The 19,168-nt window shown below is 45.1% G+C and overlaps 1 protein-coding gene across 1 annotated transcript in view; it reads left to right on the top strand.

Annotated features, from left to right (window-relative positions):
* EOGT (EGF domain specific O-linked N-acetylglucosamine transferase) overlaps window positions 1-11,653 on the top strand; it is a 32,185-nt gene extending 20,532 nt beyond the window's left edge. Inside the window, exons 12-16 of the mRNA XM_018555429.1 lie at window positions 157-225; window positions 2,907-2,968; window positions 4,152-4,271; window positions 9,389-9,491; window positions 11,453-11,653. Coding sequence (XP_018410931.1) covers window positions 157-225; window positions 2,907-2,968; window positions 4,152-4,271; window positions 9,389-9,491; window positions 11,453-11,599 — 501 coding nt within the window. The 3' untranslated portion in view covers window positions 11,600-11,653. The remainder of the gene's footprint in view (window positions 1-156; window positions 226-2,906; window positions 2,969-4,151; window positions 4,272-9,388; window positions 9,492-11,452) is intronic.
* The last annotated feature ends 7,515 nt before the right edge of the window (window positions 11,654-19,168 follow it).

The following is a 19,168-nucleotide window of genomic DNA, read 5'->3' as shown; positions in this document are numbered from 1 at the left end:
TATATATATATATATACATTTCCGAATTTTTAATTTTCCTTTAAGATTAAAAAAAACATAATAATTTTTAAAAATTTTTACCTAAATCATAAATCTCATGTAACACCTAGTGGTGAAGAATTCCTCTATAACAATTTTCTTTCATTTGGGCTCTAGGAGGAAAAAATCCGAGTCACCATTCTTATACGTAGCACGGAGTACCGAAAAATATTAAACTTAGACGAGGTAGGAATTAGCCTTTTTTTTTAATTTTGGGAGGTTTTAATCAAACCTTATCAACACTTAATGTGAACTTTTCCTTTCTGAGACAGTAAAAAGCGTTGCAGCATCCTGTGCGTTGTGGTGTTTTGTTCGAAATGCTGCTTGCATGATTTTTGGTCCATTATGGTGCGTTAGACAGTTCATTTGAAAGAATTGGCTGTCCTAACTGAATGTGTGGCGCTGTGCAGCAGACTGGGTTAGTGTCAATGAGCCCTTTAAATTGCGCAAGAAAGGACTTTGCTTCAGAATTCTTTGATTATTTTGAGATTTTGTTGTGCAAAGATCCTGTTCTGCATAGATTCAGGGCACCCCGTGCCCAATTCAGTAAAGCAGCCCCAAAACAACAGTGCTGCAGAAGCTAGGTGAGCCTGCATATTGTTGCTACTGTAAAGCCAGTCCACTCGGCACAAGAAGAGGTGGGCTGTCTCATCATGCTTACCATGATACTACCACAAGTAGGTTATCCTGTACTGGTGTAACCTCCTTGCCTCCACACCCATATTGGAAATGCATGTTTTGAACATTGTAAACCATTAGGTGCATGGTGGATCCTTGTTTTAGCAGGCATTCCAGAGGGAACTGGTTTTCAATCAGCACATATATCGTCCCAAGTACTCCTGGTATCAGTACTCGGCATTGGCGAGTACCGAAAGCAACATTTCCGTACTCGATACCGAAAAAAACGGTATCTGTGGCATCCATAGTTAAAATGCAATACCCAGTCCCAAAACTGAAATTTAGCACTTTATTCCCTCTTCATATCTTACTTGCTTTAGATATTGTTCAGCCAGTTACGGGTCAGATCACCACATTTGCTGCCCCTGTCCTGTTGTTTCAGTATTACAGTCTCTAATGGCAGAACTGCTCCTTTCAGTGTTTGTGTGAGCACCCCTCAGCCCACCTTGGTGACAAATACCCAGCCACAAATGAATTCCCTATACAGCCGTGGCTGCCAAATGCACATAGCTACAATGTGGAAATCTTCACTCCCTCTCGATGGAAGCAGTCACAAGCCAGATTCATTCGATTATGCTGTCTGGAAAGATAAATGCAATCCGCTCTGACTTCATGCCTTTATTTGAAAGTATTTGGCAGGCGCAGACTGATTGCTCGTCCTCTCCTGGCCTATATAACGTCCTGGAACTATTATTTACTTTTTGTCGGAACTCTCAGGCAACTTTTCTAGAATGCTCAGTGTTTGACGTTCACGTATACTCCCGGGATGACGATTGGTTTGGATCGGTTTTAATACTGAAGATGCTGAATTAACCCTGTGCAAACGGTTATACAGCCCTATATACTTCTGTTGTGTAGGGGGGTCAGTGACTAGACCTGAATCTGTAGCTGTGCCCCATATTGGCACTACGTCCATTAAAGAAGAACTCCAGGTAGAATACAACTAAACTATTGCAGTGGGGTTACACCCACACTGCAAGGGATAAAATGCTGGTGTTGGTCTAGGGCAGGGGTCAGGAACCTGCTGCTCCGGAGCCGCATGTGGCTCTTTCATCCCTCTGCTGCGGCTCCCTATCCAGGGGTGGATCTATCATCAGGGCCTCAGGGCCTGAGGCTGTGGGGGGGCCCAGTGAGGTCCGGTCTGGGCACCCCCCCCCGGTGGAATCTGCGGCAGTGCAGGGTCTACGTTGTGCTCTGCAGGGTCACTCTCAGGTGCTGTGCAAACTTTTGGCGCTATATAAATCCTGTATAATAATAATATACTCACCCAAACCCCTTCCCTTCTTCAATCTGTATAGTAACATTCCCCATCATAATGCCACTTTTGAAAGCCTGGTGGCTTTTAATCCTGAGTGTCACTGATCGCTCCGGTCCTCACTGACAATCGGGAATCAGAGTTGTTTTTGGTCATGTGATCAGAGTTGGCTATGACAGTGATCACATGCAGGCTGGAGACTTCATTACCAGGAAAAAGCTTTCAGCCAGTATACAGGTGAAACTCGAATAATTAGAATATCGTGCAAAGTTCATTTATTTCACTAATGCAACTTAAAAGGTGAAACTAATATATGAGAAAGACTCATTACATGCAAAGCAAGATAATTCAAGCCGTGATTTGTCATAATTGTGATGATTATGGCTTACAGCTCATGAAAACCCCAAGAACCCCAAATCCACAACCTCAAAAAAGTAGATTATTACATGCAATCAATAAAACAAGGATTGTACATAGAACAATATCGGACCTTTGAAAAGTACAAGCATGCATATGTACTCAGTACTTGGTTTGGGCCCCTTTTGCAGCAATTACTGCAATTACTTTTGCATGATATTCTAATTATTCGAGTTTCACCTGTATGGCATTGCAGATGCCACTGTAGCCTGAAGGTGGGAGCGTCCATCTGTTTAATACTGTCATTGTCAGATACGATTACAGTATTGCATAAATGATAGAAACCAAAATGTGAACTACTGTGACTGATAAGACCCTACAGTATATTTTGGATATTTTAGGAAGTAGGGCTGCATACAGGATACAAGGAATACTGGACCCCAAAACAGCCATACACCTTAAAACAAAACCTAAGATGTCACCTAAAAAAACAAATGGCGCTCTAATTTTGTGTCCAGTTTTGGTTATTTTTAAATGGCTCGTTCTAACAATTGATTGGTGAACGTTTTCTCTTCAGCTGGTTGACGCATTGAAGACGGTTCCTCTGTACCAGGTTCATGTTGTGGATTACAAGTACAGGTACGTGGACTCAAATTTTACCTCTGACCATTCTTAATGACCCGTGTTCAGTAGTTCTGACAGAAGAGAATTTTGGCTCGCTTTCTGTAATTATCCCGATTGCTTGAAACACATTCACTGATTTAAAGGTGTTATAGTGGCCTCCGATATGACTTTGTTCACATATATTTATGAATCGGTGAATGTGACTATCGGGGAGCATGAGTTTTAGAAATGATTTTGTATTGTGTATGTTAAGTCTTGCTGATGCCATTGCAGTATTGTGGAGGAGCTATCTTTCTATCTATAGCTCATTACCTGCTCGGGGTGATGGGTATGCATGGAAAGAGAAGCAGAGTAATTGCAATGAGCCACTGACAGCTCCTTCTAGTGAAGAATCTACAAACCTCTATTTCAGTGGCGGATAACAATCGCCATAGTGACCCAGGCGGCCGCTATGGGGCCCGGGGCACTTGGGAGCCCGGACAAGACGAGGAACAAAGGGGTCCCCGTGATGCCGTGTGGGTTGCTATGGCATCGCAGGCTGCTGGCTTTCACTGGTGGCTGTGAGGAGGAACGCAGCGCTGTTCAGATCGCTGACAACCTGTCAGTGATCTGTGCAGCGGCGCGTTCCTCCTCACGGCCGCTGCTGAGTCAGTGACCTCCAACAGTTGTGGAGGAGGAGGCCATGGCCTGGCGTTAGCAGCAGAGGAGGAGGCGGGTCCTGCCAGTGACCGAGGCGGACAGCTGATCGAGGCTGACAGGTAAGACATGTGCAGGGGTATGACCAGCCCACCTGAGACCCTGCAGAGCCTAGAGAGTCTATGGTGGGCTCTGCAGGGTCACTCTCAGGTGTGCTGTTTGGATATCAGGTGGGCTCTGCAAGGGGCATAACTAGAAATCACATACAACATTTTGCTTTGGGGCCCTGTGATTTCTAGTTAGCAACAATAATGACAATATGCTCGCTATATATCCAAACCCCCCCAAAAAAGGGTCTGCTTTTAGATATACAACACAGGTGTATACTACTGTCGTTAACGTGGCCTATGTCAGGCACTGTAGTGTACATCATTGCTGAATGACTGCTGTGAGAACAGCAGTTGCAGGGTAAGCCTCCTTAAAGATATCACTATATCCATTGACAGTGTAATCAGAATCTTCATAGCAGAAGTGATTGATCTGTTTTTTGTTTTTCTCTTAGATCTCTTGGATTCCTCGAACAACTACGGATCACACATAATTCAGATATATTTATTGGGATGCATGGGGCCGGCCTGACGCATCTGCTCTTTTTACCAGACTGGGCCGTTGTATTTGAGCTGTAAGTGTGTTTTCTGTGTTGGTAAAAGAATGTACTGCATGCCAGGAAAAGTAAATGGGAATTAAACACACCAAAACACACTAATATACATTTACAATGTAGGTTTATCTTTGTACCTCGAAAATAAATTAGATAGGTCATTGCTGAGATTGTGATCCATGCTGCACCTTGTGTACAGTTTCTTATGGAAGCGAGTCAGCCAGACGTCCTCACATCACACAGTATTTTCTTTTTACGTATCTTTTAAATGGCTTTTATTTTGAATAAGAGTCTTTTACTAGCCGGCCCTCTGACCATCTTATACTCATCTACCTCCGTGAGTTATACCCTGTATTGGAACTCCCACAGGGTTGATGGCGTCACCTTCTGATATTAGTGATTGGCTTATCAACACTGCATGCTGGGGAGATCACATGGTCCCTTATACCTGGAAGCACTGGGTATTTGAAATGGGTCTAATGGCACAGTGGTGGGGAATGGTGAGGATTAGTTGGTGGGACGGTGGACTAGTAAGAGACTCTGTCACTTTGCCCTCACTGGGATGATTCAATGGGCAAGGGTTATTGGGAAAAATGTATAAACCTTCCACCCAGCGCAATGGGGGGCAAATGCCTTCACTTAGCATTACCACCACTAGATGGTGCCAAGGAGCATAGCAATTGCTATGTGATTCTCTTTGTATATTCAGCTGGGAATGCTCCGTAGAAATCGCAGGAGAGGAGTGAAACAGGAGCAGCCCCTCCTCGTCGCCATCTAGTGGCTGTAATGTCATGCGAAGAACATTCACCCAGCTTTATTCTGGGTGGAAGGTTTATACACGAACCTCATGGTATTCATATATGCATCTAAACTCCGCTTTCTTTCAGAAATAAAAACGTGTCATTGCTGGGAGTACGATCCAATATAAGCTCCGCCACCATTTCAGGAACTACTGACAGCAATTACTGAGATTGTGATCAATGTCTGCATCTAAGCTCTGCTTTCTTTCAGAAACGAACCCTTTCAGAGCTCACCACAAATGTGTGTTACTATCTGACTGTACAGTCCCAAGCCCTTGCCAAAACTTTCATTTGTAACAATCAATGGATATATTTTCTTGGCAGATCCAAAGTACAGTCAGGTTGTATAATGTGTGTGGTGATAGCAGGCCATTGCTGAGATTGTGATCCATGGCTCACCATTCACTGGCTATGTGGGAGCTGATTTTTTTCCTCAGCAATTCCATAAGAACAAGGAGCAGTTGTCAAGTCTATATTGCCTCTTGCAGTACGGGATTGCTGCAAGTGTGGACCCCAAATATACACTATGGAGGGAATTTATCATAGCAATTATCATAGCAATTCAGTGTTTGAACTTGCACTGAATGTATTTGCGCCAGATTTATGATGCTATGTGTATGTTGTTGATAAACAGAGGTTTAATAGACTCCATGAATGAAGACTCGTAACTTCAGGCAAAAAGCTACACTGTCACATCTTGAAGAAGTGGTCATGGGGACTTCTTAAGTTGTCATTGTTTTCTTACGTGATGCTCCAGTTTCAGACAGCCGCAGGACAAGTGCAGATGAAAACCGGTACAAAAAAGGTGCAAAAAACATGCAACTGAAAAAGTAGTGCAAGCTCTGATGAAAACGGGTGCAAAAAACATGTGCAGTTGGAAAAGTAGTGCAAGCCAGGGGCAGACTGACCCATCGGGCACTGCCCGAGGGCCCGCGGCCAGGACGGGGCCCGTCACCCAGGGCCTAAACTAGGAGGGGGGATGTGACTGCCCGTGGACTCTAATCCGGGCGGAACGATCAGGGTCGCATCGACCGGACCCTGCCGTTCTGTCACTTCCCCCGACATCAAAGAGACAAGAGAGAGGGAGTGAGGCCGCTCCCCTCAGCCAGCAGCGGCACACTAATCGAAGGGCATTGCTGGCACTGGAGAAAGATTAAAGGCTGCATGGCTTTACATGTGGTGTGGGGGTGTGTGGATGGAGATCTTCTCCCGAGAAGGGGGGAGCAACTCTGAGTTTTTGCCCCGGGTGACGAAATGTCTAGCTTCGCCACTGCCGTCACCGTCCCTCCATCTCTCCCAGCTATCCCTTCACCCACTTCAAGCCCCACATTGCGTAGCGTGGGGGGCCCGAGGGGTGCTGCGAGGGCCCAGTGAGATTCGGTCCCGGCGCCCCACCCCCCACATTGGAGGTGGCATGGCTCTTTCCCCCCAGCCCCCACAGCAGCCGACCCAGTCTGCCTGTATACAGCGCAGCTCACATTACACAGCATTCTACCAGCCAGTACAGATCTCCACTGCCCGCACATCACCCCTGCTGATCCTCCTCATCTGCCCCTCTGATCCTCCACATCTGCCCCTCTGATCCTCCACATCTGCCCCTCTGATCCTCCACATCTGCCCCGCTGATCCTCCGCATCTGCCCCTCTGATCCTCCACATCTGCCCCTCTGATCCTCCACATCTACCCCGCTGATGCCCCTACTTAGAGTGTTTGCATCTGCCCTTACTGAGACCCTCCATCCGAGACATCAGGCTGGCTCGCGGAGCAGAGCGGCAGCACAGAGTATGTAGCAAATTCATATACTCTTCTGTATTGATGTATAATGTATTGCTGTGATTTGTAGCCCTCTATAGCGGATGGTATTATTCTGCATTGCTGTATAATGTATTGCCGGGATTTGTAGTCCTCTATAGCTGGTGGTCATTGGCAGAATTGAAGAATCTCGGTCAAAATATCCAAACCAGAAAAATTCTGCCAATTAGCTCATTTTCCAAATTGTCTATATTATTGTAGAACTGGTGATTCAAATTCTTCTACCAATTCCCCTGCAATTCACGTTTTAGTGAAATAGACCTGCTATTTTGAAAATAGGGAGGAGAAATAATTTCTGGAACACAAAAATGTATATGTGAGTGGGCCTTGGGGATGAGTGGGGATTGTGGGTGGATGTGGCCTGTATACTGGCCGGAGCAAAAGGGGCCCCATAATCTTGCATTGCCCGGGGGCCCCTTGTGTTGTCAGTCCGCCCCTGGTGCAAGCTCAGTTCAAAACAGGGGCACATGTTGAAAAACAGATTTGCACATAAAAAAAAAAGATCTAATAGGCTAAAACTGTCGCAATTCCCCCCTATGTATAATTCCCCCCAAGTTCCTCCCTATGTATACACAATATTTGGACTGGGAAAGGTTTGAATTTTTCAGATATTAAGTGTGAGACTTGCTACATTGTCATTTTCCTTTTCTTTGGAGTTCTTCACATTATTCATATTTCCTAAACCATCCTAACGTGACATCTAGCAGGAGAATGTCTAATACATATTTATAGATTCTTAAAATAAAGCAGAAAGTTTGTTTCCCACGAGCCTTGTGCTCCGGGGTGAGTCTGGCACCCAGGCAGACCAGATCTGTCTACTCACATGTGAAGATTGCGATAATCCTCTGGCATTAATCACAGTGACGGGGCTCCTTCTCCATGAATTCAGTAATGGTGACGTAGTGCAGGTATAATGTTACACTATAAATCTTGTTTTATGGGCAGTTATGGCAATAAGGGTTACAAGAGATATATTTAGTCTAGTTCAAGAATTTCTGGGATGAGTCATTGCCGTTTACCCATAATGAGCTGGATTTATGAATTTAGTTCCATGTACGGGTCGGCCCATTAAGGGGAATTTCATAGAAAATATAGATCCTCCCCCTTGCTTGCTGTAATATTGAGGTGTCCCCACTTCCAACAGATCTCTAGTAAAATATAATAGGATCCCTAGTCCTGGTAATTGTTGGTTGTGGTAGATTTCCTGTAGAATGGTCATACACTATATGGACAAAGGTTTGTGGAAAACTGACCACACCTATATGAGCTTGTTGGACATCCTGTTCTAAAACCATGGCCATATATGCCCCCCAACCTCCCTAGTGGTTATAGCATCCTTCACCGCTCTGGGAAGACTTTCCATAAGATTCTGGAGTGTGTCTTTGGGAATTTGTGTCCATTCAGCCAAAGGAGCCTGTGTGAGGTCAGGTACGGATGTTGGACCAGAAGACCTGGCTTGCAATTGGTGTTCCAGTTCATTCCAAAGGTTTTCAGTAGGGTTAAAGGAGAACTATGTCGGGATCCGCTTTAGCTGCAGCGTCTCAGTATACCGCAAGCTACATCTCGTGGTATACTGAGCCTAGGGTGACGGGAGGACGCTAGTTTGTGTCCTCCCGTTACCCTAAGGAGAACCATGGGGAAAAGCCTTAACCCCATAGTTTTTTTTAAATTCAGTTTTTATTAGATTTTCAGTACAAAGAATACAAACAGTAGGAAGAATAGGGGGCAACACGATGTTAATAGAACCCAGTCGGGTACGAGGGATTGATATTAAAGAGTCACACATTCCATTAGGGACAATCACTTGCCCCTAGGAGGCAGTAGAGTATAGGGCCCATGGGAGGGTTTCCTAAAGCGGTTAGGCTCCTCGGACCCCAGCAGCCCGAACAATCCAAGCTATGGGTCCGTTAATTACAGTAAAGACAGGTCGCAGGTCATATTTCCACAGAGGGAATTCTCGCGGTTTACAATGCGAGGAATGCCGCAGAATCCATATACAAAACCCAAGGGGCCCTTAAAGTTGCGCATTGAGGTTGATAGTCCCCCAAAGAGGCCGTCAGCTCTTCATAGCGCATGATCAGGCACAGTTCAGCAATTCACTCCCGCACGGTCAGGGTTAACCCCATAGTTCTCCTTTAAGGACAGAGCGCTGTGCAGACCACTCAAAGGTCCTCTACACCAGACTGGTCAAACCATGTCTTTATGGAGCTGGATTTGTACAGAGTGGAACAATCATAGTGGAACAGAAAAGGACTTTTCACAAACTGATGTCACAAACAGTTTGGAGGTGTCCACATAGCTTTGGCCATATAGTGCTGGTGGGATGGTCAGGTCAGATGTACACAAACTTTTATATTGTGTATATAAAGAGGGGGTTGTTAGAACATAGATATCGGAGCTTCCGCTGCTGACTTGCATTTAACCATGCAAGCTCATATTTGTTATCCTCATACTTTTGTGTTGCTTTTACATCTGCTCTCCTTTTTATGGGCAGGTCAGTAATATGAATGGTATGGATCTTTCCAGGTATAACTGCGAAGATGAGAGGTGTTACTTGGACTTGGCGAGGCTTCGAGGAGTTCACTACATCACGTGGGAGAAGGCCAACAACGTTTTTCCTCAGGACAAGGTAAGTCTAGGAAGAACTGTAAGGATTGGAAAGTACACTCTTTATATGCTTGATCTATATACTGGCTTCAGAGGTACCCCAGGAAGAGGAGATCCCCCTAGCGGAAACATATATGGTAGTCAAGTTCTGACTAAGGTTCTCACCCTTCTCCCTGCCTTTGTGATGGGAGCACAGGTACTGGAGAGCTCCAGGAAGGTCCTCAAAGCCTCCAAAGGCAAGTGTAATGTGTAGTTTGCATTTACTACTGTGGAGCCTTTCCTGAATGTCCCTCCGTTTGTTAGCAGTACTCCCACAGTTGCCCACTGCAATCCATCCTGGTGCATGGGTTGTATTGTGATGTAGGCAAACTAATGGGCATTAAAGAGAACCAGTCATGATGGGGCTTATGCAGGAATCTGAATATTTATTTTAAAATTATGATTTCTATGCTGGTTAAGTTATGAATTGTTTTATTTATCTCCTTATCTTTCTTTTTCTGGAGACAGCCCTGGAGATCTAGAGAGACACCACCGCTGCTGCTCCGAAAACCTACCTGACCTCATGTGGATAACAATACTCATAATTAGGGATGCACCGATACCAATACTAGTATCGGTATCGATGCCGAGTATTTGGGGGCGAGTACTCGTATTCGCCCAAATGCTCCGATGGCTAGCCCAATACTTCCTGTATCAGGAAGCCGCGCAGCACATCATTGCATGCTGCCCGGCTTCCCGATTGGCCGGTATGCCGACTCCATTCTTCCTTAGTCACTTGTGACGAGAGAGCATGGAGCCGGCTTCCTGGCCAATCAGGGAGTCGGGCAGCAGGCAATCACTCGCTGCCCGCCTTCCTGATTGGTCGGGAAGCTGGCCAATCAGAAAACCGGACGCCGTGAAATGACGCGGCGCCTGTCTTTCTGATTAGCTGGGAAGCTGGCTTCATGCTCCCTTGTCGCCTCATGACGAGGGAGCATGGAGGTGGCTTCCCGTCCAATCGGGAAGCCAGGCGCCGCGTCATTACATGGCGCCCAGCTTCCTGATTGGCCACATGGGGGCTGCTTATCGGCTAATCAGGAAACCAGGTGGCGAGTCATTACACACTGCCTGGCTTCCTTAATGGGACTTCCGGTATTGGTATTCGGTATTGGCAAAAAAATATCAGTTCTCGATACCGAAATACCAGTATCGGTGCATCCCTACTCATAATAGTAACTTCTGTGTGTGCCTAACAGCTTCGAATAACAAAGCCGTATAGTTCATGGGTTTGGGGAGGAGGTGCGGCGCGGAGCGTGTGGAGCTGTGAACAGGGCCAACTGATCGGAAGCCGATTAATCGATTATTGAAAAAGTTGACAACTTTTTCAATAATCGATTATAATCGATTATGTCGATTAGTTGTTGCAGCCCTACATTTGTTACTGTTCTGCACCACCAGGTGCTCAAAGTGTTATCAGTATGAGGTCAGGCACTTGACAGGGCAGCATCTATCAGTCTTTAGGGAACCTCTCAGCTCTGACTCCCAGCTCCAGAGTCAGCTTCTTACAAAGTCAGCGAATGTTCATAGCAATGTATGATGCTAAAGTGTCCAATAAAAAAATAATGTATTACCCAGCGAATGTTGAGGTTCTTGTGTAAGCCCAAATGTGACCGACTCGGTGCCAGCGATCACAGATTTTCAACAGTTATCTGAAAGTTGCCCGTTTCAGTTTGTGTTTTTGCATGTAAAACTACATTGTCCTCTCCTCGCCCATTGATTGGTCACACATTGGCGGCTACGGTGAGAGCATAGGAAAATTAATTGGTCATTAGTTCAACCTGTCAATAAGTCCCCTTGTGCCCCATGCAGAAAAAAAAGCGATCGATAGATCCTGGGGGCTTTGAATGAAAGCGATTTCTGTGCACAGAATGACTTAATTAACTTGTCTTAGTTGAAAAAAAACAACCCCCTTACCATACAGTGAAATGATGTTGTCTGATTAAGGGACATCACCCGACTTTGGGGGAGCATCCGAAATTCACAAACTACTCCTTCGACGTCGACGAATTCATGCGGCTGGTGGGCTCGGCTGCGGCTCACGTGTCCCGTCACCCGAAGTGGCCGTTTCGAAGAACGCGGGATGAACTTTGATAATGGTCGGGATCCAACATAGAACTTCTCCACCTTTTACATAACAAAATTATTTTATTCAACGGTAACTTATTTATTTATTGGTGTTATTTTTGTAATGTTGTCGATTTGATTGAATTTTTTAAATCGGAAGGGAACAGAATTTTTTTACCCATCATGAATCGCTTCCACAACGCACCTCACTCTGGCTCACTCACCGGAACATAAGCTGTCAGCGACGTGAATTGCCTTTTAGGTGTCGTGTTGTACTCGGCTGAAAGGCTTTATCGCATGAGTGAAGTCTGATAAGAGGGCTTACAATAAAATACAGCAGCTCAGTTCATTGTCACAGGAAGCAAGGATTCTAGAGATCAGACCAGGCGCACAAAATGGAGATTACGGAGTTATTTAAAGGGAAACTATAACAGTTTAGGGAACACCAGCCAGACATAAAAGACACATTTTTGCAGCTCTGTATTAACAAATCATTCGGACCCCATTCACTCCAAATCCATTAGCATCTGGTTTTTCAACGGATGCCAACGAAAGGTAACCCTAAAAATGCATGGGTGTGAATGGGGCCAGTTCACACCGCTGCAACCTGACAAAAAGACATTCTCTTTAACTGATTTTGTATTTTTTTATTTAAAAAAACAAATAAGAATTTCAAATTGCATTTTTAATTCTGACCCTAATGAATAAAGAAAGAAAATGATACGTAAACGCACCATACACAGTAAAAGGAGGCCATTGTGGATTTTCAGTGAATGAATATTTTGTATCAATTATCTGAATATTTTGTTGAAGTGATTTTGTTTTTTTTTACTTGACTGCTGTTCTGTATTTTGATTGGTGTATTTTATAATAAGATTTGTTAAAATTTTCTGTGATTTTTTCAATTTAAATACAATTTTTGATTAAAGAACCAGGAGAAAAACAATTAATGTTGTTTGAAATCTTATTCAAAGAGGGATGCAATGCACATAATCTGTTTTGTCGGTGAATTTCACAAATTTTTAGGTTAAGGTTAAGCACTCATTTTGGTCTAAGGGTGAAAATAAAGAAGAAATACTCGCCTGATCCTTGGCCCTGCAGCGGTGATGACTGCTGAACTCTGTCGCCCTGCGGGTACCGGTCATCCAGCCAGGCGGGACCAGGTTGTGTTAGTGTTTACTATGTCCCCCAGTCATGAATGAACAGGAAGTGATGTGTAGCACTTCCTTTTCTTTCATGACTTTGGACATAGTCAGCACTTAGGCTCTCAATGGTTAGGAACACTCAGTACAGAGGCTTCCTGTTCATTCATAACTGAGGAGGGTACTATGCCTCCTCAGTTTGTGAATGAACACGAAGCCTCTGTACGGAGTGTTCCTATCCATTGAGAACCTGAGTAAGTGTTTACTATGTCCCCAGTTATGAAAGAACAGGAAGTGCTACACATCCCTTCCTGTTCATTCATGACTGGGGCACATAGTAATCCCTTCTGAATGGACAGGAGCACTCAATACAGAGGCTTCCTGCTAATTCACAAACTGAGGAAGCATAGTACTCTCCCCAGTTATAAATGGACAGGAAGCCTCTGTACTGAGTGCTCCTGTCCATTCAGAAGGGATTACTAAGTCCCCCAGTCTTGAATGAACAGAATGTGTAGCAGTTCCTGTTCATTCATAACTGGGGACATAGTAAGCTTAATATGTCCTCCGTTATTTACAAGCACCGAGTGGTCAGTACTGATCGCCACGGTGTTTTCTCAGTACACAAAAGTATCACCATATATTTCACATATTTGCTGAATCTCCACTTGGCATCCTGAAGCTCCACCTGGCCTCACACAGCTCTGCACTACTCTCTTGGAGCGTGCAGTTCCAAGTGTCCCCTTCGATTGCCCGCTGCCTCTGCCAATACATGCGGGGAAGAGCAGGGGGGATCGGAGGGGACAGAGACTGCGGCATGCAGCTGGCTTCCAGCGAGGAGGAGAGAGCTGGGTATGGGAGGGCTGGCAGCGCCCCTCAAGATTTGGTGCCTCAGTCAGTTGCTCCACACACACACTCCATGCCCCTGCTTAAACTGAAAGGTTTAGCTGTGTAATAGACCCTATACTTATAACTATTAAAGCAAAATGACAGCCAAAAATAACAAGAGAAACATTAATAGCCCATGAAAAGATAAAGTAAAAATACAGGTTTTGCTGCAATACTCACTTTCTATCCAATGATGTCCATAGTGGTACCTCTTTTCCACCACTAGATGGCCTTAGTCTGACAACCAGCATCATTCAATTCACCTCCTCTGAGCCCAGGCCATCAGGGACCCACCCCCAGCCTGTTACTGCACCGTGCAATATTTCCCTTCAATCCAGAGAAGTCCTCCACAGTACTTTATTCTGCCACTACATGTCCTTTGTTCATATCAGTACATTAGTCCAGTATCATTCAACCCGTTTCCTCTGAGCCCAGGTAAATCTGCATCTGCCAACAGCCTGTGACTGGGGAGTTAAAGGAAAAGCAGCACAATTATGACTTCACCTCTGTCACTCTGTTCTCTCCTTCTATCGGTATGCTCCTTGTCTGCTTGTGCTGCTTCTTTCTCTCCATACTGGAATGGCAAGAAATGGATACCAAGGCAAATGCAGGTACGTACCCTGCCTGCAATTAAAATACATTACATCAATTTGTGTTTTTTATTTATATCTTCCCAGCGTTCAGCTTTAAAGTGATATATAAGTCAAAGGTTTTTCTTTTTGCTATTTGTAATGCTGATGGCAGTAGTTACAGTCTATTCAGCTTTTAGATGTTCACAATGTCTTCTTTGCTGCTGAGTCATATGGTCCCATTAAGCAGTGGACCAGTTAATGGTGTTAGGGTGACTCTTATCCCTTGCAGGGTCCTAAACATCATGGTCTTTAAGTGGATAATAGACATAAAAAAACAATGGATGAGCAAATTGAATAATTTGAAATAAAAAATGAAATGTACTGCTGCTAATGTGTAAAACCGATGAAGGTTTCAGCGCTGTTGGCTGCAGTTGTTTAAGTTGGTGACAGGCTCTCTTTAAAGATTCCACCCAATTAGTATCCAGTCGGGGAAACCATTGTTCAACAAAGTAGCGGAGTGATTTTGGTGGAATGGAAACCCTAAATTTCACTCATTGAGCTGCCTAGGATTAGCAAAAGGGAAATGATGGTTGCTATGGGTTAGGGGTTTTGACGCTTTGCAGTAATTGATAAGCCATTACATTGGGTGTGATGGGGGGGATACATGGGGATTACTCTGCACTGAACTCTATCACCCCCCAGGACAAGCTGAGCACTTCCGTCCCTCTCCTGCCCGCGGCCTCCGGAGTAAAATCATTTCACACCGTGTGTTGGAGTTCTTAATGTCTAAAAAGACTTCACGCTTCAGAATTTCCCAGCAGGCCCTGTGAAGCCATGACAGATTGTGGTCAGGCAGTAACCTTATTCATTCTCATATTTTCGAGCGTTTCCTGCGCCGTCTCACACTGGGAGTCCCCTCTACTGATCAATCATGAATCCCCTGTTAGGGGACGTAGATCGGTGGCTGGCATCGGCTTCATGAAAACCAGGTCAGCAGAAAATACAGAGTATACCTCCAGTGAGCATCCATCAATGCCTGGCTTTAATCATCCCTCTTTATTTTTATCTTCCATCTTATATATTTTTTTTTTATTGTACCGGCTTTCAAGGTGCAGTTTTTTATTTCTCTCAAAGCCAATTCTGTCCTGGAAGAATTGGTGTAGGAAAGTTAAAGGAACGCTCTCCAGACTGATTGCTGACCTCTCCTTATAAAAAATGCCTGTGGCCTGGCTGTCAGTGTGTCTTTGCTGAAGTACTTTTAGGGCTCGTACACACCGGCGGTTGCGTTGCATTAGCGAATGGCTATTCAATTAAATGCGTTGGTGCAATGCAGTATTATTTTTAATAGCACTCCAATGTACAGTGCAGCACATGTGTTGCAGTGCACGGCACTACTGTGCACTGCCAAAAATGGTGCATGGCTTAAATGGCATCCCAATGCACATGCATTGCCGTGTGCTGGTAAAAAATGGTGCATGCAATGCATGTCTGTCAGCAAGGTGCACTGGGGATCTCAACGGGCCTTTGCACCACCAGCACCAGAAGGCAGTGACTTAAGGTGGGGTAGAGAAGGAAATCTTGCTGCACTCCTTACCGGATATTCCCAGTGATAGGTGAGGATGCTTGTAATGACCGCGGATGGCACCGCTGTATACATAGATTGGTCATGAAGAATGTCACCAGCACACCGAAAAAATCCTTTCAGGATCACCAAATGTTAATTTTATTGAACAAATCGTCAAAAGTGACGACAAGCGCTTTCGGGGCCACGCAGGGTCCCTTCCCCAGGCTCAAACATTGAGAGGTGGGGTAGTGCGGACTGCAGTCTTCATCATGGGGGGGGTTAGACTCCAATAGCAGCAAGCAGGTGAACCCGAATTTAAGTGATATATGTACAGGGTCAATTGGAGTGTACCCCAGTAGCACATACAAGCTTCGGTAGATGCAAGTGGTTCTCAACAGGCCTTGCTTAGTAGTAGGGGCACCCCTAGGGGGTTGCAGTTCATACTAAACTTGATCTTAGCCAATAGCCTGGGAAGTGATTAGCCTTTAAAAAGTCCTTTGCATGCCCACCACAGAAGGCAATGATATAATGGAGGTAGGGTGAACCTTTGGTCTCTTTTCTTCTGGGTGCTAAGCCTCCAACCCAATAGCAGCAAGCGGGTGAAACCAAATTTAAGTGATGATCCTACAAGGCCAAGCAGAGGGTACCCCAGAAGCAGGGTCGGTGCTAGACTATTTTGTGCCCTAGGCAATAGCCAATAGCAGACCAGAAACCCCACCCATTGAGCAGAGAAGCGAACCTGAGAGATAAAGTTTCCTCTCAGTTATGCTCCTCTGCTCAGTGGGCAGGTGTAATAGCCAGCCTGCTATTGGCTTTTGCAATTTGAAATAGACGGGAGGCGCCGTGGGGGGTGAATGGTCAAGGCTGCGCCCTAGGTAGCAGTGCGCCTTAGACCGCATTGCGCCCTAGGCGTTTGGCCCCTGCCCAGAAGCACATCAAAGTCTCTTTCCTTGTGGGCGATAAGCCTCCATCCCAATAGCAGCAAGCAGGTGAAGCCAAATTTAAGTGATGATCCAACAAGGCATAGTGGTGGGTACCCTAGGAGGACCTAAAACTTTGGATAGGTACATGTGGTTCTCAACCATCCTAGCTTGGTAGCAGAGACACCCCTAAGGGCTGCATTCGATACCAAACGTGTACCACACAAGAGTCCTCCCGTAGGCTTGTAGTGTGGAAGAAGAGACAGGGCATACTTGACCAGGTCTGTTAAGGTGAGCACACACTGGTACAAAAGCAAGGAAAGTAAATGAGTCATGTGATTTTCTAAATAAGGAGAACTTTGAATAGGTCATGTGGCAGTTAATTCACGCTTTGAAGCTCTCTTTTCCAGTGTGCACCTGTATGGGAACACTAACACAGCTTAGGAAAATGTCACAGGTAAGAGGAAACCTAAACAATTGCAACACAAGCCTATAGCCGGATTATTCAGAAAGACCTTGTAAAGAACAAAGTAAATATGCAGCAATTGAGACAACCAATCAAATTAATTTTTATTGAAGTCTGAACAGTGACAGTCGAAATCCGATTGGTTTCTATGGGTTTCTTCATTTTGCACACTGCTCTTGTTGTAGAAGCCTAAGGAGGAGACATTCATCTGACTTGTTTGTGCCGTAATGAGATGAGACACCATTAAGCTGAGATATGTCTGCAAAATGTTTCCAATTTTTGTCATATTTGGATCCCTCTGGTGTTAATGAAATGGACGACTGTGTTAATTGCCGGCGGGCGTATTTCAGCTAGTGAACTGTGCGGTAACGGCATTGCTATTATACAGCTCAGACTTCTGTATGAAGGATGATGAAGACAGAAATGACTGGATTTCGCAATAAAAACGACACTTCTATTTTTTTACTTTTTTTTTAGTGTTAACGTGCGTCCTGGCGTGACTGTTAATTAACAGGCTGGTAAAAGAGCGACACTAACTAATAAAACCATAGGTGCAGTGATGATGTGCTTTAACCCATAGTTAGGGTGGGGTATGTCTAAACAAGTATTGGAAGCCCCAGTTCTTCTGACCGTCCAAAGCCCCAGACCCTGGCTCAGCTTGCCTTTCAAAGTCATTGGTAGGAATGATGGCCGGCTTACCAGTGACCGGATTGTTTGTTTCTCCATGTTTGCAGGACAGGCAAAACACTATAACCGCTAGATAGGACTGCGCATTCATTTGTAGCGATATTGGTAACCCGGCAGACATAATTCAAGGAGATATGGCTCTCCAGCTACTCAATAGTGACATTATGAATGCCCCGGACCCACTTACTTGGCAATGAATGTCCCAGGCACATTCCTCTCAAGGTGAAGTTCTTGTCTTTAGAATGTTCAGAATAATGGGTACCAGTCACTTTGCATTGTGTTTAAATATATTTTTTAATGTGTATAGAGTTAAGGTGAAGGAGGGTGAAAGCATACCTGCAAGTTCACTTCAACACAGTCCTTTGGTTTACAGCATGTCCTCTAAACTTTCTGGGTCCCTCTCTCACAGCGTTTTATTGGCTGGACACTTACGGGGTTATTCACAAAGCTGCCGAAGATCACGGCTGGCTCCACCCAGCTGTCATTTGCGAGGTGTACGACCAGCTTTCGGCCGGCCGTTCGCCCTAATTCGGCTGTCACTTTGGCTCAGTCCAGCCGAAACATATGCCTTCGAAGGATAGCTGTGGATAGGATAGGTTCCTGTGGTACTTTCCAACTCAGTCCATCAATCACCACCTGCATGGAGGGACAAACCACAGTTCTGCTTGCTAGCAACTCCTCACACCCTTAGGCCCATAGCCCAAGACAGATGGCCACAGATGGATCCCTTTGGTGTTAAACCCTGGAGGGAAGACCAATATGCCAGGAAGTGCCTCACATATTAAATAAAACTCCCAGCATGCACAGCAGCCCACTCATCCCCAAGTCTGCTGATTGGCTACATATTAAGCATCCTTAACATAGAACAGGGGTAGGCAACCACGGCACTCCAGCTGTGATGAAACCACAAATTCCATCATGCCTCTGCAAGCCATGCCTGTGGCTGTCAGAGATACTTGCAATGCCTCATTGGACTTGTAGTTTCACAACAGCTGGACGGCTGAGGTTGCCTACCCCTAACATAGAAAGATATCTCTAGCACACCTTGCTGAAGAAGCTCAAGGTGGCATTTGACTGAGATAATCACTCCACACTTAGAGAACATCCATCACACACATTTTCAATCTTTATAAACCTGCAGCTTTCATTTGAAATAGTCCCTGGTGATCCTGCCATGAAGGTCCTTGTTCAGGTACTTCTTGCTATAGGGTAACAACACTCTCTCCTTATTTCCTAATAGGGTTACTACCTTGTCACCAGTGATGAGCTTTGAGTTTGTGTTGACCTAGAGTTCGAGAGCTGTGTGCAGTTCGTCGAATGGACAAACTTATTGGCTACATTTGTCCAGTTTGCCTGCCCG

This window comes from Nanorana parkeri, unplaced genomic scaffold (assembly GCF_000935625.1).
Source record: "Nanorana parkeri isolate BGI_ZX_2015 unplaced genomic scaffold, ASM93562v1 scaffold196, whole genome shotgun sequence".
In the NCBI taxonomy this organism is placed as follows: Eukaryota; Metazoa; Chordata; class Amphibia; order Anura; family Dicroglossidae; genus Nanorana; species Nanorana parkeri.
Note: the sequence above shows the minus strand (reverse complement) of the source record. Positions and strands in the feature narration are given on the sequence as shown.